The 24220-nt window shown below is 33.0% G+C and overlaps 1 protein-coding gene across 1 annotated transcript; it reads left to right on the top strand.

The window, feature by feature from the left end:
* Positions 1-984: 984 nt before the first annotated feature.
* Positions 985-24168, top strand: LOTGIDRAFT_208859 (hypothetical protein; the record flags this gene model as incomplete). Its single annotated transcript, XM_009053328.1, has 4 exons — positions 985-1213; positions 18511-18753; positions 21518-21826; positions 22259-24168. The coding sequence occupies 4 exons, from the start codon at positions 985-987 to the stop codon at positions 22684-22686; spliced, it is 1209 nt and encodes a 402-aa protein (XP_009051576.1). The 3' UTR covers positions 22687-24168.
* Positions 24169-24220: the final 52 nt, after the last annotated feature.

The raw sequence follows: 24220 nt of genomic DNA, 5'->3' as shown, positions 1-24220 counted from the left end.
CCATTTACAGTTTAGTTTATAAAGAAATGGAGATATGCGTCAAGAAATTCCATTTACAGTTCAGTTTATAAAGAAATGGAGATATGCGTCAAGAAATTCCATTTACAGTTCAGCTTATAAAGAAATGGAGATATGCGTCAAGAAATTCCATTTACAGTTTAGTTTATAAAGAAATGGAGATATGCGTCAAGAAATTCCATTTACAGTTCTGTCTATGAAGAAATGGAGATATGCGTCTAGAAATTCCATTTACAGTTCAGCTTATAAATAAATGGAGATATGCGTCAAGAAATTCCATTTACAGTTTAGTTTATAAAGAAATGGAGATATGTGTCAAGAAATTCTATTCAGTTACAGCCTAGTTTTTTCGGAAAGTAAGCTATACGCTATTTTACTCTTCAACTAACTGGTAGTTTTGTCCAAATAAATCATGATTACGGTACATTACACTGTTATTACTCACAGTAGCTAACAGTAGATGTACTTTTAACTATTGGTGTACTAATGTTAATAATATTCGTATAATCTCCACTTATCTTAATAATACTCCTATTTATAAACATGGATTTTTGATGCTTAACTTCTAAAGTCAAAATCTAAACATGTTTATCATTCTATAGCAGATAAACGCCGAAATGTTTTTTTCTCTTTTGTTGTATAGAGCTATGATATCACGGTAGATATCAGTACACTTATCGATAAATGAATGCATTCGCGTGTTTAATGATATAGGTGTAAAACTTGACTTATATATTTATATATATACTTGAATGTCAAATGAAGTCACGTGATTCGCATATAAACGAGAATGCCATTTCGAGTTACCTATTCGTTTCTTATTAATCATTCGCTTGGGCCAGTTAAAAGAACAATTTTTCGTTGAGGAACGTTGAACGGTGGAATCGGCTTTCATAGGCCTTAACTCTCTCTACATTTTTGATTAACAAAAAAGGCGATTGAGCCTCTTGAAAACGAATATCCAAAATGTCAACAACAAAGCATCTCAAACATTTAAAAAATTTAAAAATTGATGAAGTGGATGAAAATTTGGAAGAATTCAAGGAAACGGTGGATGATTTCTATCCGGCATTTGTAGGCACTACCATTGTCTCTGTGATCATTTTGGGAATATTTCTAACCCGCCTGTACATTCGATGGTCCGTGCATTGTAACAGCAAAGTCAATATGAGAGGCAAAACGGTCATAATCACAGGTAAGTGGTATATGTTATTTCACAAATTATTGCCCTTGTCATTGGGAAGGTCCATCAGCACAAAATGATAATGTTAAATTAAAAATCAAGCCAATATTATGTATGTGTTATAATGTTATTTCACAAATTATTGCCCTTGTCATGTGGAACCTTCTGCAGCAGCAAATGATAATGTTATATCAAATTTTAAACCAAGATTATGTGCTGTTGTGTTTTTATTTTAAACTTCCCTTTTAAACCAGATGGTTTGGTGATGAAGTTTTTATTCGAAACACATGTTGACACCAATATAGTAATATTTCGTAAATTTAGGTACAAGGTTGCAATGGTAAATTTTGTAAGAGTGACTGGTAATTTTTCTATTGTTGAAAGTCAAAACAAATTTCGCAATATAATATACCAATGAACATTGGGAAACATATTGAGACACTCTTTTAAAATTCTTTAAACATTTTTTGGAATCTTTTTTTTATAATTTAAACAGATTGATATTGCCATTAACCTGTGTATCAACCACATCACTTGTGATCAAATATATTCGTCAGGTTATCGGGATCGAATTCTTTGCAATTTTTGATAAAAAAAAAAATGTATGATAAGATCTCAGAGAAGTTAAAGGCATACATTTAACAGAGAATTTCTAACACTTATTTAGAACCTCTGATGACTGTAGTTTGGCTTAACTGTTTTGTGAGGTTTTTTATATTAATTGAATTTAATTCATTAAATATATTCAGAACCTTTTTGAATTTGGTGGTATGAACGTTTCGTCAGATATTTGCCACTGATATATAGAGAGACGGAAGTTAAAATCTCTGTCATTATCGTAAGATGACATAACGAAATCAGATTATCCGCTTCTTTTCTCACATTATTACCTTGCTAAACCGCCAGGTGTGGGAATAATCACACCCTTCGTTAGACTAATCAGGTCGTTTTATAAAACAAGAACGGACAAGTCCTCTCGATTTTATGGCATAGTTTCATATTCTTTTCCCGACGGATTTATGAACAATGGTATGAATTACCAAAAATCTTTTTATTTGGCTCTCATTATTGCCTTTCAATTTCGTCGCATTTGTCGTTTTCCCCACAAACAAATTGAAATAACTTGGAACAGACTGGCCATAGTTCGTTTCCAAACCCGATCACAACATGGCGTTGATATCAGTAAGGGTAATTTTATGTAAATGAATTCACAAGGAACAATGGCACTGTGGAAAAAAGGGTTTCCAGATATTACTGAAGTAAAAAAATATCTTGTTTTCCTGATTTAAGAAGCTTTATTGGTTTTACAAAGTTAATTGTCGATTGGGTTAGCTGGTGCAATGGGTAATTAGGGTTTGACTCAATGTAAAACGAACAATTTTTTAAGGAGTGCCATTTCAAACGCAATACATGTATATCTTTATACGTCTATATGAATTATCGCTAAAGAAAAACAGGGTACCTAAAATAGTTCGTTATGAATCATAAACTCTATTGAAAACTGTATCAGAAAATCTCTTTTTTCTTGTTTTGTTTATTTACTGTTGAACTATCGTATATTCAGCTTGGTGTCGCATTGTCAGTCATGTATGTAAATAGTAAAAGATGGGAAGATGGATAGAATATCTAGATCTAATGTGATTCCTTTCACCTCTGCGCGAATAAAGACTATCTAATCTTTGGTCTGACTCCCGAGGAAGTAGGCTACAATCCAAGACAAATACAGGTACAATATATACAGTGGTGTGGCTCCATGCCCCCACCCAGGGCCGAGAACTTTGCTCAAGATTTGTGTATTAGACCATTAGAATGTAATATATTTATTAATTTAATTAGTTGAATTGTGTGAAATTGAAGATAAGATATTCAGTAACTATAGCGCTTTTCAGATCTTTTTGTACAAAATCCATAAAATTAGAAAAGATCAAACGTGACTAGCTGCTATATCGCCAAAATATATCATTCCTATGTAGATGTAAATGTCCGCAAGGGAGTGAGGGTTGATGTTATTTTAGTACTAAAGAAACGCGCTCATTATGACACCAAATAGCTGAGAGACATTTACTGATACGGCTTTGTTTCTGATTCTGAGATATTGGCCAAACGTAGTATTCTTTCAGATAGCCCTAAAGGTTGCATTCATCTGCACCCCGGAGACATTGTGAACCCGAAAGATTGAAATTATATTTTAGATTTAAGAGAGAGAATGTTCAAAATTGATGAGAATATTCAATTTCCAATATGCAGAAAATCTTCCTAATATCTTTAAATTCTTCTGAATGGAGTGAAATAGCCTATCAAAATTTGACTATCCAGTTGCTAATGTCTGTTTGAAGATCACTGTTCGAATTTCAATTGTTTGTTATAAAAGACTATTGTGTGCTCTTGCAATTTCTCACGATCACGAAAGTTATTATTTTAAATATACCGTTATTACTTTTGTGTTAATAATCAGTATTAGAATTTTAAAGGGTTTCAAAAAGATCCTGATTACATCAGTTTAACGACAAGAATGCGAATACTGCTTTTAAATGACCTTACATGCCAACATCATATTGGCGTCATCCTATGATGAAGCCGTCTACTTCAGGGTCTAACGACAGTCCTCTTAAACTTAAGTGCTGCAGAGGGTAGACATTTGATAGCTTAAAGCAGACGTCATAGAGGTAGGTCAAAATGGTTAATTTGGCGAACGTCTAACTTGGCTGTCGTTAGCCCCTTACAGAAGTGGCTATATTAAAGATAAAAGCTAATAAAAGAAAACCTAGGAAAGTTTGGTTTAATTTTGATTAGACTGGAGATGAGTATACCTATGCTTTTTGAAATTCCTGAGCTGATACCAAATCTGTAATTTACAGAAGAAGTATTTTTGACTTAATTGAAATTATCAGCGCATTTCGGACCGGCTATATACCCTATAAAATATGGAAACGAAATGATAAGGAGATTAACCTTTTATTTATAATAATCATATAGTGGTCCATTCTTTCATCATTAAATTATATAGATTTATTAGAAATTTAATAATATAATGATTGTAATTTACAGTAATTTTTATAGCTTGAAATTATTATCACATTATTATCTTGTTGATAAAGTCATCTGGCCCACGGGGCAGGAAGTTTGACTTTTAAACATCGGTATCAAATGGTCATTCAACTATAATAATAACCTTGGTTGTTAGGTCTTACCCTATAACAAAAAATACTCTCTCTCTGTCACCGGGGGTTAGATCTACATGACTATGCTTTATTGGCATTACTTTAACCGACTAATTTTTTAAAAGGGCTAAAGACAGAATGCGAAACCTACCGACATTCGACGACTTCTAGCAACTGTTACAATCTGAGATCACCGACAACTGCAAAATTACAGTAGTCACCAGATCTTACTTGTTGCTCGCGTTCTTCTTTCTGTTAAAAATTGAATCTGGTAGTCGACAGTGGCAAACCAGTGGCGCCTCTACGGTGACCATGTCCCCTCAAGAAAAGATGCTGGCCCGACGATGCCTCTCCCCTCCCACTTTAAAATTTTATATCTATTTACATAGTGAACGAATGCCCTTGTGGTTCATGGTTATAATTTCGATTTGCATCGCCGACAACGGCCTTTTTTATAAAGGCTACATGCTTATTGTCGGGATTAAAATAAAATAAAAAAGATTTAAAAGGTGAGTATAACACTCACCCTTTCATAAATTACGACAGTTTTATGAATAGTTTAATTATGTTGGGATTACATGTTTTAAACTGTGTACATTATTCAGTTGAATATAATCAATCATTTGGTAAATTTTACATACAAATCTCGGCGTTAAGAGTTGGAGATGTTTATGTTTTCACAATTCTTCAAATTTCTCATGTGCATAAGCTGTGTATACTTCAGTGTACATGACTGTTACAAGCGCATTATGTGAAATTCAATTTTGTCTGCATCAAAATACACTATCTATATAAGGTCAACTTTGCATTGGATTTATTTTCATATTTCTATCTACAAAAGATGTCAAATATTGTAGAACACAGTAGAATGGAGCAACAAAAACCTACAAGAATTAGAAGCAGAATTCCAATGAGTGACTGATCAAGAAAGGTCTAAAAGTCTTTTTTTTTGTTTATCCAGACTGTATGGACATTTATGATTGGTTAACACTGTTAATTATATGCAATAAGAACATAATGGCATGATTAAGAATACATGATAATTCATTAAAAAATGAAATGAAATGAATGGAGTTTTACGTCCTACTTTTCTCCACCTTGTGAGCTAATAGCTAAAGTAAGGAGACCCATCTTAAAGTCAGTCTGTCCCCTATTTTCAACTGTGTGTCGAACATGTAGCTACTTCGTTCGTAACAGTCTAATCGTACAATCCACAATTGCCTTCGTATCCTTCTGTTACAGCCGAACTGTCATAAACAAGTCACAACTTCATGCAGTTTTTCAAAACCGACAAATTTGACCCGGGGTAATTGTGAAGAAGTGTAAATTACACACACGATAAATATTGTTTGGTGTTATAAATCTTTATTAAACGTCATAAATATTAAAAAAGTGTGAAAATAATAAATTTGTTGAACTCGACAAGCTCACCTTGAGGCACAATAATAAACAATTTTAAAACATCCTCTAGTCGAAGTATATGGTCGTTCTTTATTTCAATAGTCTGACGGTTAAGATTTTTCTGTTGTTTCAGTCAGGGACTAACGAAACAAGAGGAAATACGTGGGTTTTCGCTGTTAATCGTTTATTTCCTGTAAATTTGACATTGAGTTGGCTTAAGAATAATAATTTAACATTTTGCGATTATGTCTAATACTAATGGAAAATTAACAATTTAGAAGCTCGCAGCCACACCGCACAAATGAAAGTATTAACTTTTAAAAAGCATTATTGCTTTACTAATACATGATGCAGATATAACATTTGAGTACATAATAGTTTTCAAGACATTTTCAAGATATGTTTGAACTACCGTCATTTATTCATGGTGATGATATTTTAGAATTTGATGTGGTTTATTGTATTTTCTTCAAATCGAGAAGGGAGAAATGCTGAAAAATCTCGATCAAATATATCAAATTATTTCATATAGTTCGGTCGATGCCATTTTGTTAGAACTGTAGTTAGGCACCTGGACACCACATGAGGTACATCGTGTTCTATTGACCCCAATACTTATACACCTAGACAAATATAGACATGGTATTGTCTATATGCCGCGTCCTTTCAGCTGTACCTCTTAGATATTGTTGAAGATTCACCTTTCCTTTCCTTTATCACAAATTTCTGCAATATTTTTTCATCTTCGGTCATGTTGGTTTGATATTTATAATTCATGGACATGCGTTTTGATATTTTGAGGCAACAGTGAATACAAACGAAGGCAGGCAAAATCACTCGTTATGGTTACATAATAATACAAATATTCAAATTGTTAAATTTTTGGACTCAATATTCACCATTCTGGTGACAACAATGTAAATTGTGGGAAACGTTGTGTACTATAACACCTAGGAGTTCAATAAATACAATTATTTTGAGTGTGGTCTCTACCCCTTAATGTCACTTAATAATAAATAAAAAACTTTAGCAACTATGAATTATTAAGTCAACAGTTCACTCGAATAACAAGTAACATCAAAAACGGAAACCCTGTCTCAAACCTTACAAGTATTAAATAATAACTTTTTGAGTCTTTTTTCAAATGTTTGATTTATTAATCGGGATCTGGTGACATTGTGGAGGTAATACAAGTATACTGCATGGTACCTGTAGGTGCTCTCTTGGAAACATTCTTCTCAGAACACTGCTTTATAGTGGATTGTTGTATCCTATAGTCCTTTTCATTTCAATATTAAGAAATTAAACACTTTAACATTGTGGCAGAAGCTAGCCGATTGGTCCACCTTTATCTCAAAAAAAAAAAAAAAATAAATAAATTAAAGATCGAAATCTGTCAAAGGAATCATTGAGTACTACGTTTTTGAAATTATAATGAGTACAGTCATAGAAAGTTACAGTGTGGCCTAGGTTTATATAATTCACATTATCGCTTAAGAGATTTACCATGTTACTATTAAAGTGTAATAACTGAACGCAGAAAAGTTTATAATAATAATTTAGTTTACATTTTACAAATTAAATGATGTGTAAAATAGACCATACGTACTGTAATAATTCTTTAATGTCGATTACACTAGATAATACTCAACTTTTCAGATTGTGAAACCATCTTTAGTCAATCTAAAAATCTATTTACATTATTTTACTATCTTTATAATGTCCTACCGAAAATAGTTCATTGCAAATACCATTGGTTGTAACAACCTTTTCTGCCAAATATCGAGTCTATCGGTAAGAAGATTGGTTTTTAACACAATGTCAGTTTTTTGTGGTTCCAGTGGGATATTCCAAGGTAAAAAGTGTAAAATACTATTCCTGACATAAATTCCAAGAAATTCAAAGTAAGTTACCAAGCACTCTTGTATTTTGTAACAGGTTTACATAAAATGAAAACCAGATCTGAACTGAACTGAAATGAACATAAATTCTTGAATGATATAGACCATTAGCTAATCTTAATTAAGTCATCTTGTAAAACGATCTTAAGGTTTTTAATTTTGGCTTGTGATGAAATGTTAAGTTAAGTGTGTATCTATCTATTTTAAGATTGACATTGTAATATATTTACCAGTACCTAATAAGTTTAAATTAGTTTCAATTAATGGTTACCGAACACCAATTAATTCAGCAGATTTGAACTTTTTGGCTCAACAAACTATTTGGTTGTAACAAAATTTTATTTAGTTTCATTTTCTTCATGTAGGTGACTGGTTCTAGATCGTATATAAGCCTATCTTAATGTGTGTTCCAGGTTCCGGTGTTTAGCTATCCTATCAAATTTTCGTTCTAAAACTTGATATGAAATGATATTAAAATTCGCCACAGGTTACATTCAAACACTTTAATTTGCTGAAATTTGTTCATGATGTAAATATTGTTTAGGTTTTTGCAAACCGATGTAGCATATTATTATTTTCCTTGATTGTTGAGACGATAAATTTCTGAGAAAATATTTGCTGAGTTGGTTTGCGGTGGAAAAATAATTATAAGTATCTGCCAGATAGTAGCGTGCACAGTGATACATAAATCATTTAATAAGTAGTTTTAAGTCGTGCCTCTAATTGCCAATATATAATCTAAATTCTCTTGCTTAGTCCTCTTTTTAGTCGAATTTTATTCTGTGATCCAATCAGCTCTTTTATTAATTTTAAATATATCTTGGCATATACACAACTGCGTAACTGCAGATCGATAACACTGTCACTAATTTGTCGTTAGTTAATTTTTTCTAATGTCCAATGCCTATCCTACTTACCATCTAACACGATTTGGCCGATTTGAAAATGGACATAAGTAGCACTATATAGATTATTAGCCTTTTAACTGAAAGCGGTATACCCCTGAAACATCAAGGCTAAACGTATAACTAACTCGGATACCTTTGAATTTGAAGGCAGACAATACAAACCTTTTATTAAAAAAAACTGTAAAATGATTGTCTTATAAACTTGACACATAAAACTCAGACAAGTTTTCAAATTTACATACATAATCTGAGTAAACAGACAGAGAGTTTAATATTATTTTACGGAGATAAACATGTTAAAATAAGACAAATATGATATTGATGGTAAAATAATTATCTGAAAATAACACATCAATCATCTACAGATACACGTTCTATTATTCTATTTAGATGTGATTATTCTATTTCTATTTAACAGTTAATTATTTTAAACATTGAATAATGCAATATATTAGACTGTTTTAACGTTTTTGTGGTTGTATATTATCTATTCTTTACACTAAGTATATTTATTTTAAAACTCTTTCTGTAAGCTTGTCAATTTGTTTCACAAACGGAGCATTTCGACACTCTTTAGATTTGCTAAAAACTTTGCAAGAATTGTGGAAGCAGTACAGTAAGAGTCTTTTTAATTCCAACTAATTATGAACGGTCTAAGCACACCTTGTGTCGTGCCATTCAAATGATTTCCTTGCTGGAATTTGATTGAAAAGTAATTTGGCTACTGAAAATGGGCAACTGTAGAGAAAGGATGTTTGTACCGAAATGTCAAATCTTTCAGGATAAACTCATAAAATCTGTTATCGTAAACACCTGAATAACTCATTATGATTAGAAAAAATAGACGGAATATCTCTTGTTACCCATAATTCAATAAATTACCCATAGTACTATGTAACCGGAACTTCTGTCAGACAGGTGTGTAATGAGATGTAGGTCAACAAATCAATATTTATTTACCTTAGTCCTTAGAAATAAAACAAGTTTAGGTTTCGTTTAGTTATTTAGGTGATTGTTTTCATTTCAATATGTCTTAATACTAGAGTTTCCTTGCGATCTTCAAATGAACACTATTTACGTCATGGAGTTCCGGAAGTGACTGTTTCTTTTGAAACGTGCATTCTTGTTCTGAGGCCGTGGCGTTCAGATAACAGATGGTGTACCTTAATATCGTATTCGCTTTGCTTTATGTGTCCGTGAAAGCAACAGTAATTTGCTGATTCAACATGGTATAACTATTCTATTGGCATTATTATGTTAAAAAAAACATTGTCTCCTTTAAAAGTCTCACCTATTTACCGCTTGGTGTTATACAAAAACATTTTAAAGATTCGGAGTTACCAAAGCAAACTTGGCGAAATCTACAGAAACACAACAGAATTCCTCGAGCTTATTATTAACACCTTGCTGGTATACATTGTTCTCTTGAAATTTTATTTATCCGTTGACATTTCACTTGTTGAATGTTATTGTGATCTAAACTTACCGAGTTACTTAATAATATGGTAGAGTCTGAACCAATTCCTGGTTGCGGGTGTACCAAGTCGCTTACCCATTGGGTCTATGGCCTTATCATATTTCTTTCAATACTATGAGTTCATGTACATGGACGATTAGGAGGAATCGGTAATCTATGGTTCAAGTAGTTCTGCAAGAAGCAAGGAGTAACTTAGTTGACTTAAAGTTCTGCAGTACGATCCGGACATGGATTTCTTGATCAGATTCAACATTGTCAGCGGAAATGGCTTCAAACTGGATGCGGTAGTTGCAATACGAATCATTCCAACATCATTTTAACAACCAAGACCATGTTACTACAAATATTATTGCAATGAAACTCAAACTCTGGAATTTCTATGAAATAAATTCAACCACGTGAAAAAATCACAGTCAAAACTGTATGTTAGTATATGAAATAAACACAAAAATTGAAAAGTTTGCATCCTACTGAGACTGGGGATTTCTGCTACTCGTTTTGTAAAAGTGTCACGGACAGTTGCGGGTAAATGTTATACTGAAAATAATCTGCAGAGAAAAACCATCAGACATATTGTTTTCAAATTAAATACATCTTAGCAATGGCATTTAAGAATATTAGAAACCTTTAAAACGAAATCTTAACATCGTGTAATCTTTATATAAATTGGCATTGTTTCAGTACTTTTGGCATTTTTGTACTATGCTTATTTAATGTATATGTGGGATATGGTCGACTTAAAGGGACAGATTCACCATTTTCGGGGGTTGATTTGGGCCTTGAATATATGTAAATAGTATTCAGAAGCAAGTACTAGAAATATACAAAATTGTACGATTCCTTCAAAAATACCGAAAACACACATGGATTTCCTTTAAAACGTCTTATAAACTATCTCGCAGTAATATTGAAAAATTGACCCACTACCAGCAACTAGCAGCTGGATGATCATACCTTCCGATGATTAAATTAGAATAAAAATATAAAGTAGAATAAAAGCAACTGGGAACTGGCGACCACTGCAATTTTTCATCGGCCCATTCGCGCAGATCGGCTTCAGTCAGCGATTGATCAGATCCTTCCAAAATTCAGTTGCTGCCAGATTCTACCATTCGCTAGATATATCAGAAAAGGTTTCGTGCGTTATTACCGTGTTAATTATTTTGGAATGAAATTGATTCTCTGGATATTTTGGGAGTAAGATAGGTCAAATATATGGAAAATGGAGGAAATTGTCATCCATAATACATAAGTTTGCATATGTAAACCTTGAATTGCCATTTGGCGATTCGATTTATCATACGATTTCAAAATTGTTATTAACCTTAGCTCTAGGCGAGGTCGATAACATTAACGCAATAGTTAAATTGACTGTAATTATCAGAGAGTATGGGGTGACGAAATTCTATGCAAAAGTGTTAAGAGAATGTACATAATTATAGTAACGTCATCAAGTGATATGTAACATGTTATGATGATGATATAATTTTCTCGCATTCTTATTAACGTACTTCACACATATTCAACATGACGCAAATCAGTACCGTCCCTGAAAGGTAAACTGCCAAAAACATTGTGTAAACTGTTAAGAAGAAAATAGTAAATTATTTAAGTAGAAGCTAGAATAACGCCTTACCAAACTTCTGCTAACTTTCTCAGGAATCTTTGGAATTTTAACATTTTCAATTATTTATTCAAAGAGCACTCAAAGACTGCCAGAGTATAGAATGTTGTAATGAATTCTTCTAAAAACCAGAAGTTGCCTACTTATCGACTCAGTGGCCATCACTTATCAGAAGAGGGTTAAGACTCCAGTATTTAAGTAGACTATAATAAAAATATAGATACCAATGTAGTGTATTAAATTGGAATGTTAATAGCTCGGTTCGTCATGGTGTGATACGCTGTGATAGCTATGCTCTTGCAACGATGTTCTCCGTTAAAGATCCCTTTACAGTTGGAAATCGAAAAAAGAGTAGATATAACGCCATTGTCCTCTCATTACATGAGATTGCACGTCTTATCTAGCCCAATTGGGTGCAGAAAAGCAGAACGTAAAACTCCATTCATTTCATTTTGTTTTTTGAATCAGTCATTATGCCAAATAGAAATGTGGAAGCTCCGAAAGAGAATCAAACTCGACAAACTTGAGAACAAAACGAGAGTAAATTATAATATGGAGTTAAGTTTCTATGGCGTTTCTATGAATCAACATCCTCTTCAAGAAGTTATCTGTAAATTTTAAGTGTAAACATCTCAATAGCTCAACGCCATTCAAATCAGGCAACAAAAGGTTATGCTAAGTAGTTTCAATTTTCGAAACATCTCAATCATGTTTGAGAAATACATCGTAAAATATTTTTCTAAGGACATAAGATACGGGGGAGGTATATATTTAGATGTGTTTTGATAAATATACACATTTCACTTTGTTCAGAAGATCTCGTGGCAGATGTGAGCTTAATAACCTTGGATTGCAAATGTCAAGGTCAAATGTTTAGAAGAGAAGAAAAAGAACAGAAACATTAACATTACGTTTGTGATTTGTCGAGAAGGAATAAACATTAAGAAGTTTTAATAGACAACACAAATGTTGTTACCATTAAAATTTAGAAACAACTGAGAACGAGTTTTATTGTAATCACTTTCTAGGTTGGACGCCATTTATGTCAGCCTATTTTGTCTTTATTGTCTGTCAGCCTCATCATATCAAAGTTATGACTTCAAAAAAGGCTTCTAACAATAATCTTGGGATTTCTACTTTTATGACCTACCACAGATCCAAATGGCTAAATCTTTATGGAATCATGTCTAGCAATGGAAGCGGACTTTTTTACTTTCTTAAACTCATCTGATCTAAGTTTTCACTTAAAGTGATACTACGTCTAAGAATTAACATAAAATTTTAAGTTCTCGAAATGGTCAGTATTAGTCTATATTCATCAGTTTGCTTACCCGGTGTCATAAAGTTACAACAGAATTCATGTAAAATCTGGAAAATTGGAAAATTCATAAAATAGTTAATTGCATATTTATGGATAATTACTAATTACTAAGTTTTTTTAGATTTATCGGATTATATAAGGATCCTGTTATGTTATTTATGATACTAGGTATATCTACTGGCTCTTATTCGCCAAGTTTATAATTCTTCAATTTTATGTTAATTCCAAGACGTAGTATCACTTTAAGAAGGTTTTAATAATAATACTAGTTCAAATGCTCTACTAAGTATCCATTGGCTGGTTTGTTAAGAGAGAGGGGGGAATCGATATTACAAAATGAAGTGGAGGTGGGGGACTTTTCAGTTCTATGAAAAAATCAACTAAAAGGAAGAAAACAATTATCAGTTTTATGGCATATTTCATTAAGAATTTGGATTGTTTAAAGGGATATGTCATAAAAAAAAACATTTTTGACTGACTGTTGTATATAACTTGTCTTTTTTGACATTTTCGTAAGCAGTTATGACCACATCGTATCTCGAATACGGGTTTTGGTACGGGTTATTCTGAGATTTTGATGTATCTTTATTTTTTACAAAATTTACTGCAAAATTAGTCCACATCTTCAATCTAATATTTTTTATGAATATTGTTTTATTTAGTGACATACGATAAATATTAGATAAGTTGATGCTATAAAAGTTCATCTGTATATAAATGAGTTTCTGATAAGGGAAGATTCCATCACCTTTGACCTTTAAAGAAGACTATTCCAGTCTAATGTGAGGAATGTTTCACTGTGTTGGTCTTTACAATCAGACTAATACCTAATCTCTTCTATATAACCCTTTACTTGAATTATACATAGAAGTTCGCGATCAAAAACTTACATTCTCAGAAGTTGTGTCATTCAAAAGTATGTCATCTTGATCATACATGAAATCATGATTGCAAACCTAGGAATGCCTTTTCTTCCAATTTGGATGCGACATCTTGTATGAAAATATTTTGACAGGTAAATAAATCATCTTGGTAGTGGTTATTTGCTACGCTTGGGCAATGATCACAGATGTTTTTTCATTCACTCTCATTGCTTTTTGAATCGTTTATTATACTAAATAATTGCAATGATTTCTGTTCTATAGTATGATTTGGAAGATCATCCTACATATAACTAGGGGCTAATCATCAGAGGAAAAGCCATTCTATTTTCGAGACCAGGGCATTAACTTGGTTACTCTAGAAACCTCTTATCGTGCAACAGAAATGTGAAAAGTTGATATTGAAAATAAAATGTAATCGTCTTATTGCACCTGCTGGGGCTAATGAAGACTGACAACATCATGCAATTGTGGAAATTTTGCAAGGACAACTGCATTAGCTTAATCTTTTGTCCAAGGATCTTTAACACGAAACTAACATGCTGATTTTATAGCCAACAATCCACACTTTGGCTTGATAATTTTCAACGTTTTGGCCACCAAGGTTAAGAAAGGTAAACTTTTACATCAGACAGGTGTATAGCATTCTTTACGACATGTAATAATGGATTGACATTGATTGACAGTTGGTCGGTTTTACTTGGCTTAAAAAACTACCGATAAGATAGCAGACATTATTAGAGTATTAATTTACAATAAAAACAATGTAAAACGGGTTGTTATCAGGTTATGCTAGCATCTTACAGATTACAAATCTCTATAATATTCTACCATTAACCCGTGAAATATTATTTACTACACTGGTAAATCGAAATATTTGGCAAGATCTCTTAACAAAGAATCTTGAGAATTGAAATGCGAATAATGTTAGGTTATCACTCTTTCGACCAGGTTTTACAGCATGGAATTTGGTTATTGATATTATGGCGAATCCTTAGCTTTAATGGTACTTTGACAATGATTATTGATAGCCATAACAATATAAAAATCTCTATTCACCGCATACTAAAAAAATACTATATTAACCCTTTTCTAAATAAGTATAACTTTAGTCACTCTGCAAAAATGTCTTCTTACTTCATTATTATACAACATAGAGTGATGCGGCATTATTTTCATTCCATCATTTACTAATTATTGAGCTTTCACTTAACGATAACTCTATAGACCTTCTACTATTTGATAACTCTATTGGCCTTCTACTGTTTACAATTTCTATTGACCTTCTATTATATTAAAACTATAGACCTTATTCACTATGATAACTATATTGACCTTCTATTAAACAATAACTCTATAGACCTTCTACACAATGATAACTATATTGACTTTCTATTAAACAATAACTCTATAGACCTTCTACACAATGATAACTATATTGACTTTCTATTAAACAATAACTCTATAGACCTTCTACACAATGATAACTATATTGACCTTCTATTAAACAATTACTCTATAGACCTTCTACACAATGATAACTATATTGACTTTCTATTAAACAATAACTCTATAGACCTTCTACACAATGATAACTATATTGACCTTCTATTAAACTATTACTCTATAGACCTTCTACACAATGATAACTATATTGACTTTCTATTAAACAATAACTCTATAGACCTTCTACACAATGATAACTATATTGACTTTCTATTAAACAATAACTCTATAAACCTTCTACACAATGATAACTATATTGACCTTCTATTAAACAATAACTCTATACATTCTACTGAATAATTACTCTATTTGCCATTTACTATAACTCTTTTTTTTACCTTTTTTATAACTCTATTAGCCCTATACTGAATGGTTACTTCTACTGAATTTATTCAATTTTTACTAAATTTATTATAACTCTATTTTATAACTCTATTGCCCTTTTATGGAAATGATAACAGTATTGGCCTTTTTTGAAAACTCTACTGACCTACTACGAAAGAAACATCAAACAACTTTGTTCATCATTTCTTTTTCAAAAAACAGCTCAAAACAGTAGGATATGGAGTTCATTTATCATTCTACCTTTAAATAATGCGAATTGAGTTATGATAATGATTATTTCTGCACTCTACAGCCTCTTTTTAAAATGATACCTTTTCTTTCATGGAACGCAGTCTAACACATATATATATATATCTTTAATAAACCCATGTGAAGTAGGATATTTTTAATGCATGTATCTAATCTTTCTACACATTTATCTATAAAACTGATAGTAAATATGAATATAAGACATTTACAAATAACTTTGGCACATACAAATAATATAGTTCCTTATTTATTATGTCTTCGTTATGATACTGTTTGTTGTTAAGTAAACAATATATTGAATCTCAACCAAATTTCAAATAACCAGACGTCAGATTGCGAAAAATTCAGGACAGATCTAAATCAATTTAGTGGTATTTTATGCTATTGTTTCGGTAGTTAGTAAGATATTTTCTACATCCATTTGTATGTGTTATACGTCGACATGTTGGCACAAAGCATAGACCCGTACCAGTCTGTACAATCCTACTAACAGCAACATTTTTTATTTCCTCCTGAAAATAGCAATGCTGTCATGTATTTACTCGCCAACCAAGCCATGGCATCTTCACAATGATGTCTTCATCGTATACCTTGACTGCAATGGTCAGCGATTTGATTCAACGCAAGCGAAAAACAGCCAACCAGAGCCCTCGATTTCATGCCCAATCATATTTCAGTTGATAAGCTATATTTGCTAGTGTTTCCGGGAACGAAAAATGGGTCATTACAGTCAAGGTTTAAGATGAAGACGCACCATGGAGGACATACAGGTTTCTTTCCGGTGGAAAGGTACCAAGCTATAGGGTTTGTTTCTTTTGGGGCGCGATTGGAATATGAAAGAGCAACCACGTCCGTCTACTGTCTGAGCAGAAAATTCTCCATCTCGACTAAATTATTGTGTTCATTTTCAAACAGAAGTCAGTTGGTATAACCTGTCAGTCATTATAACTATGATTATGGAAGATTATAAAACAAACGTTGAATGTGATGATGTGATGAAATGTTAAATCTGAAATCATCACTTATCTTGAAGGGGTATGTGTGATATAACTTATATCTGACAACGCGCAATCAGGGTTTAAAAAAATATTGAGCATAGATTACCAAATTGATTGTCAAAGTTGAATTCCGATTAGGTTCATCAAATTCCATTTAATTTTCGAAGAAATATTTTTTCTTTTAAAATTTGTGATTACAGTGTAAGTTAGTACGAAAACTTTCAGGCCTGTTGAGGAAAAGTTCAGTAATGGGGCATATCATAGCAAACATTTGAGGTAATTATCTGATTATGAAACGACTAAGTTTATCAATAGTTTACACTGAGACTCTACAGGTGTAAGAAGCTGGGAAATTGCCGACATTTTTTCTTTCAAGTGTTAAATGCTTTGTTTCAGCTTCCATTCTGATGTTTATTTTAGTTGAAGGTTGTTGATAAATAGATTTCGTTTCGTGCAGTTTACTATTACACCATTTAACACTTTCATGATTTTAAAGTTTCGAAGCTCTTGTACTGAACTTCGTTTTAGTCAAATATGGCTGATAGTAAAACATTTTAAGTTCGTCATTTGTTTTTTCAAATTGACTTGTTTTTAATAAGTATGGCAGTAGATTCTAGAGAACATCAGCGCTCAACAGTTTGCACTTCGCTGCAACGACAGTAATTCGCCGACCTAGAATTCCAATTGTCAAAAGGAGAAACTGGATTGGAATATTCACGTGCACCATCCTGGCCATAAATATCCCCATCTTTTTATCCGTTTATAGTTAAATGTCAGGATTTCACCGAGTTGCTAACCATAGTATTTGGAAACAACATGCCTTTTCCTATTTCCATTGAAGCTAAATTTGGTATAATTTTGGAATATCCAGGTTGGTTTAAAATAGACAATGACAACAATGCCCATTCTGAAAGATATGATGTATGTGACCTTCCTGTTTTGCAATTGATATCTTACTATTACGTTATTTCAGTACTATTTTGGTGTCTAATTTGGCCAGTGGTCGTCCTGTAGGCGGTTTACGATACACTTACTAATTAGACCTAAAGTGACCTTGCACTAACCTTCTTTTACTATAAATATCATGACATTTTTAACAAAGAATGGGTAAATACATTTTGTGACCCGATATTTCTAATTCAAGCCATTGTCTTTGGTACCAAATTAAATATATTTGGAAATAGTTATGAAAATAATGGCATTTGTCAAAACAGTTCTTGACAAATGCATTTAATGTTGTTATGGGATGGTTTCAAATTGACTTTCTCGTTAGATTTTCAATGTCTTTTTTCGCCAAAGCATGCGCTTTAGTTTCTATACCCGTCAGAGTATCTAAAAGTTAAAATGCAAATCAAATAAAAAGAATTGGCTTTGTGAACTCTCCGATAAGCATACAATCGTGAGAAATCTAGTCGCATCGTGAATTCAGGTGTACGTATTCATTGCGGTTGGGAGCATTTGGCTTAACTTGATGCAAAATAAAGATCCATTACAATAATGAAATGTTTTCTATCCTCAATTTATATTCTACTTTCAGGTGGTAATACTGGGTTGGGTAAATCTACTGCTACAGATTTAGCTAAACGAGGCGCTAGAGTTGTACTGGGATGTCGAGATAAAGTGAAGGGAGAGGCTGTAGCTAGATCTATCAGAAAGAAGGTTAACAATCAGAATGTTACATGTTTGAAGTTAGATTTGGCCAATCAGCGTTCAATAAGAGATTTTGTGACAGAGTTTAATGAGAAGGAGAGAGAATTGAGCGTACTCATCAACAATGCGGGTAGGTGATCGGCATTAATTTAACGTCTAATCGATGTTAGAACGATTTTATTTTTCAAATTTCTTAAGACTTCTTCTGCATATTGAATGTAAATGCTTTCCCTCAGAACTATCTCCAGATGTGGGATAACCATCTTCACAATGGTACAGGTATTACTTATACCTTGACTGCAATGACACTCTTTCTTGTTTCAATGTCAGCCAATCTGAGTCCTCGACAGTAAAAAGTAATTACGCCTGAAACCAAGGGCGGCTCAGATGGGTTATATTCCATGGAACAAGAAAGTGGGCCATTGAAGTCAAGGAATAAGATGAAGACGTAATACATTGACCGTTGTGAAGGTTTTAATCATATAGGCCTATGTAAGAAAACAAGTTGAAATTCAGATTGAAATTGATAATGTTGATTCAAACCCTGACTCTAGCCTTTAAATAATCACAAACAATTCGGCAAAGGAATTAGACACCCAATTGTTTTAACATAGTCAATATATTTGTCTGTAATATTGGCTCCAAGATGAGTTTCCATATATAAGATTTGTGATACAAAAGACGATGATAACCGAACATGACCTTCTCATAATATGATAGAATCATGAAAATATGCTACCTTTTGGATAAACAATGACCTGAATCTGTTGAAATTCAAATGGTTGCCAATATTATTGCATTTTAGAAAGTGCCAAATATCTGCAATGCGTTTGTATATAATAAAGTACAGTAGAACTGTAATATTCAAGATGGTGCAATTATAACCAATGCATGCCTCAATTTTCAAAACATACTTTGTGGATTGTGTCCTGTTTTGCAACGTATTCGTTCCCATGTTCACTTGAAACTATATTCTACAAAATCATGCACCTGCAACAGAAAAATACTAAAATTCTACACATATTTTTGAGATCCAAATGCTACGCCGAGTTAGTGAAGGTCGTGAAGATATAGAGGACGGAAAATCTGAAGATACAATCATGTTATCTAACCATAGTCGAGCAGGGCATTTACTGCGTAAAGTATCTGGGTTCAAATCGTTAGTCACGAAACTTAAGTTAATTAGGTATTTTAGGCTGTAACCTTGCGGTTGGTTAGGTGATACCACTGGAAACAAGCAAACCACTGGTAGCAATAGGTGGAAATTCTGACACCCCATTCATATTGGTTCAAACCTATCCAAATCAAAACAAATATATTTTCAAAATGTGTTTTCTGTTCTTGGTGGTTTTCCATAATACAGAACAGGTTTTTCCAGAGATAGCTACTATCGTGCTAAAGACAAATGTTTGTTATTCCACCTGCAAGTAGATACAGGAAGAAAATAACCGAAGTAAACTACAAATAGCAGTGATATTTGCTGTATATTTTAATGATAACAATACCAGATGATACCGGACATCAGTTTATTGCAATTTTTGTCAAGAAGTTGTGGTTTAACACGATTAGTTAAGAGCAATTAGCGTTCTGAAAATGGATTTTCGACATTTTCAGTCAATACCTCTAAAATAAATCATTTCTAACGTCACCGTAGGTGTTGGTCTACAGGTAACACTTTAATTTGACTATAAATCGTCTGTTCTAAAGTAAGGAAATACGATAAGTTTAAAGTCCAAAATAAAACGTCCAACAATTGTGAAAATTGTCTTATTTATTGGGGGAATTTTTTTGCAAATGAGGATTACATTTTCTTTAGGAACTGATTTTGTCCGTCAATCGTGATCTTTTAGGCTTAAATGAGTAGAGGGTTTGTGTTTTGGGCACCCTGTTATAGATTGATTGATTCCATTGCTCCTTATTTCGCGATGGGGCAATTGAGTTTTAATCAGAGATGTTCTGCAGAAACCAAGAGAAAGATACAACGATTTGGTATTTTGCAACAAAATTGAATTCATGAAATACATAAAAAAAACGTGTGCCTAAAATTACAATATTAGAAATTTTATGTTATTGTAGAATGTAACACCCAATCCAAAAGTGACGAAAACATGAGATGATGTGCTATACTAGGACGGTTTCGCGGTTTTTACCTATTGCTTTTGTGGTTATTTCAACCCGTTATTATTGTTATCAGTAATAGGAAGACCTGGCTAGTTCCTAAAATATCATGATATTTGTGCCAGATGAAGTCAGATAAAGGCAATACAAGAATCGGCAGGAGAGCTTCCGTGGTTCATATAGCCGCCACGATGACTCACTATCTAGTCTATATATAAAAATAAAAGTAATGGAAATATAAACAGCGCTACTGATATATTTTCTGACATAACAAATCAACTAGTCTTTTTCTCTCTGCTCAATTTCAGAGGTTAAGAAAAAGGTCCCTTTTTATGATTACTGAAAGAAATTATAACCCATGTGAATTGTGAATTGTATTATAAAAGTGCAATGTAAATGTAGTAGAAATGAAACAATCAATGTATATTGCCACTGACATGAGCAAGAGTACTGGGTGGATGTAAGAAACAAGATCAAAATATGAGTCCGCGGTCCGCTAGACACAGTGCGCCACCAGGGTTGCTTCATTATTTTTATTTCAAGCGGCATCTCCTACACACTGGCATGTTTGGAATCATGTCATTCATACATTTTGAAAGCGTATCTTTTTATCACGAGTCCTAACAATATTAAGGATACAAATACTTTTCGGGGATAGTGTATTCTAGTGGCTATAATCTACAAAAGTTATCTAAACAACAAGGTGGGAAAAAAACTTGCAAAACGTAAAAAAACTTTTTCAACTTAGATTTACCAGTATTTGAATTGTTTTTCAGCTTATATGGGTCCTAAAAGCAGTACTAGTGAGGGCATAGAACGATGCTTCGGTGTGAACTATTTGGGGCATTTCTATTTGACATGGTTACTTCAAGATAAGCTAAGGAAATCTGCTCCGTCCAGAATCATTAACGTTACATCAGATTGCTATGCCCAGGGTAAACTGGACTTTGATGATCTAGCTATGACCAAGAGCTACACCATGTATGGAGCTTACTGTAGAAGCAAACTGGCCATGCTAATCTTTACCCAAGAATGTCATCGTCACTTCTTCTCTGGAATTATCTTTAGCTATGCTGTTCATCCTGGTAAGTAATCATACCAAGTTCACCTCTCAGTACAAGAACAAAGTCAAGCTTGATTAAGGTATTTTTGACTCTAATAAAATTACTCCGTTCGCTAACCATAATCTGATAGAATAGATACAATTCACAAACAATTAGAAAGTTCTTTAGTTGAAAATCGAAAACAAAGGAAGACAAGTTATTCCTGCTATGTTGTTGACAAAGCTTAAACAACGGTACAATGAGTATCCATATCTAGCTAGATGGATAATCATCGTACCGTTGCTAAACGAAAAATGGTTGACATAATAAAGAAAATTAAACTATACACCTTACGTCACATAAAAATGAAAAACATGTATATGTTAAAGGAAAGTACATTTATTTTTATAACAAGGTACATAATATATTAAATTCCAAGATATAAGCAATTGTTTTGTTTTCTTATTTTTCTAGGCGCGTGTAGTACCGATCTCCTTAGAAACTGGCCTGGGCTTACTGGTAACATCTTGAGAGCAGCTGCCAGAGTCCTCTTCAAAACACCAGAACAAGGCGCTCAGACCATTGTTCATTGTGCCATCGACGACAAAATCCGAGGACATTCCGGAAAATTGTTCGCTAACTGCCGCCAAATTAAGGTGCAAGATTTTGTTAGAGACAAAGAATTGGGCAAAAAACTCTGGAACGTCAGTCTCCATCTCTGTGGTCTTGATCACGAAATCATTGAAGATCCAGAGCCCGATGTAGCAGCTGCTTCAGCTTCCGAAGTTCCTGATGGTGCTACTGCCGCTGCTCGCGAGGCTGAGAAACCAAGTGAAGTCAAGCCTTCCAAGCTATCAGCACCTGCTCCCCAAGCACAGCCAGCAGCCCAGGCTGGAGAATAAGCCATTACTGTGCCAAGCGTGTTGATGGAAATTAGAAGATTTAGCAATAAGGATGCTTATGGCAAAGCTGTAGATGAAGCCTCGGGCTTTACTCAAGTACTTGAAATTCGCTTGCTGAGTGAAACTAAGAATAGTGATGTTTTGTTTCTAGATATAGTTCTGATAAAATTGTGTTCAAATAACAATTTTTTCTGAGTGAAACATATATTTAAGTGTGTCAAGTTCATCTTTCGTTGGGTTATGTTTGTTGCCAGTCATATCATTTTTAGAAATGGACTTGGACTTAGTGGATAAAGATACCCTTCTCCGAAACATGTGTGGTCCTTATCGTCGGAATATGGTTTTGTTTTAAATACTATTCCGCCAATATTAAAAGGGATTCTAGAAAGTGGGTGATCTGATTGTAACTGTCATGGTTTGGGTCAGTTACATGAAATAAACCAGAGTACGTCTGTACCTATTATTGTCGGAACAGAATATCTTTAAAGTGTCGTCATTTCGTCTAACAACCGTTTCAGGTCAGATGTAAAGTACCATTTGAATTAAATGTCATACAATAAATTCATGATCTGGTTTCTAAAAAGTGACTTAAGACCGGTTTTACTCCCAATATTCGGATCAATTAACCGAACTAAAACTAAATATTTTGTGGCGAAGAAGTGTGCTTTTATTATCGTTGGATTAGACCCTTCCGTTGATTTTTTCAGCAAACTGTACATAATGTTAGATAATTATGTAATGAGTGCGATTTAGTGACATAGAGTAGTTTTTCTTTGTTTATTTTTAACATTAACTATGCGAATTCATATCCCATATTTGACAGGTTTTAAAAGTGAGTGCAATTGTTCTAAATATTGTCCTATGTAACAGGCTGTGATGTATTTAAAATGCAATATAATTATATCTTTTAACTGAATCAGAAAGTTTCGCATGAATGGAACGTTGGAGTTCGAGTTTTATATTTAATTGGGTCAGTGCAATGAAAATGTTTGCATGGAACAAAATGATAACAATACAATCACTTATAGAAGCGAAAGATAGTAATACCGTTGCTTAAAAGAAGACTCAAACAGTTTCCTTTGAAGGAACATATCGGCGGTATTTTCTTTATAGTATGTATATTTGTCCAGTATTTTGTTAAGATTTATTATATAAGCAATGATATCTTATTCCTTAACCTATGCAACATGAGTTTATTAGTGAAGCTTAATGATTGGGTGACAAGTTCTGTTTGATTCCTGATCAAACCCATGCGCGGATTTCAGTTTCGTTTTGTTTGAAGGCCCGACGTTAATATGACAATTGTAAAATATTCCACCGGAATTTGAAGCGACAATGATTTTTGAATGTCAAGTCTATGTTGAGATCATTTCCAAGTAAAATATAAGCACCTTTGTACCTATAACATAATATTGTATTATAACATATCACAAGGTTGAGATGATTGTATTGCCCGTTACATGAAATAAACATTAAAATATATCTTTTTTTTTATTTCCAGCACTTCCAATAACAGTCTTTAGGGGAAGATAAA

Source organism: Lottia gigantea, assembly GCF_000327385.1.
Source record: "Lottia gigantea unplaced genomic scaffold LOTGIsca_2, whole genome shotgun sequence".
NCBI lineage: Eukaryota > Metazoa > Mollusca > Gastropoda > Lottiidae > Lottia > Lottia gigantea.
Note: the sequence above shows the minus strand (reverse complement) of the source record. Positions and strands in the feature narration are given on the sequence as shown.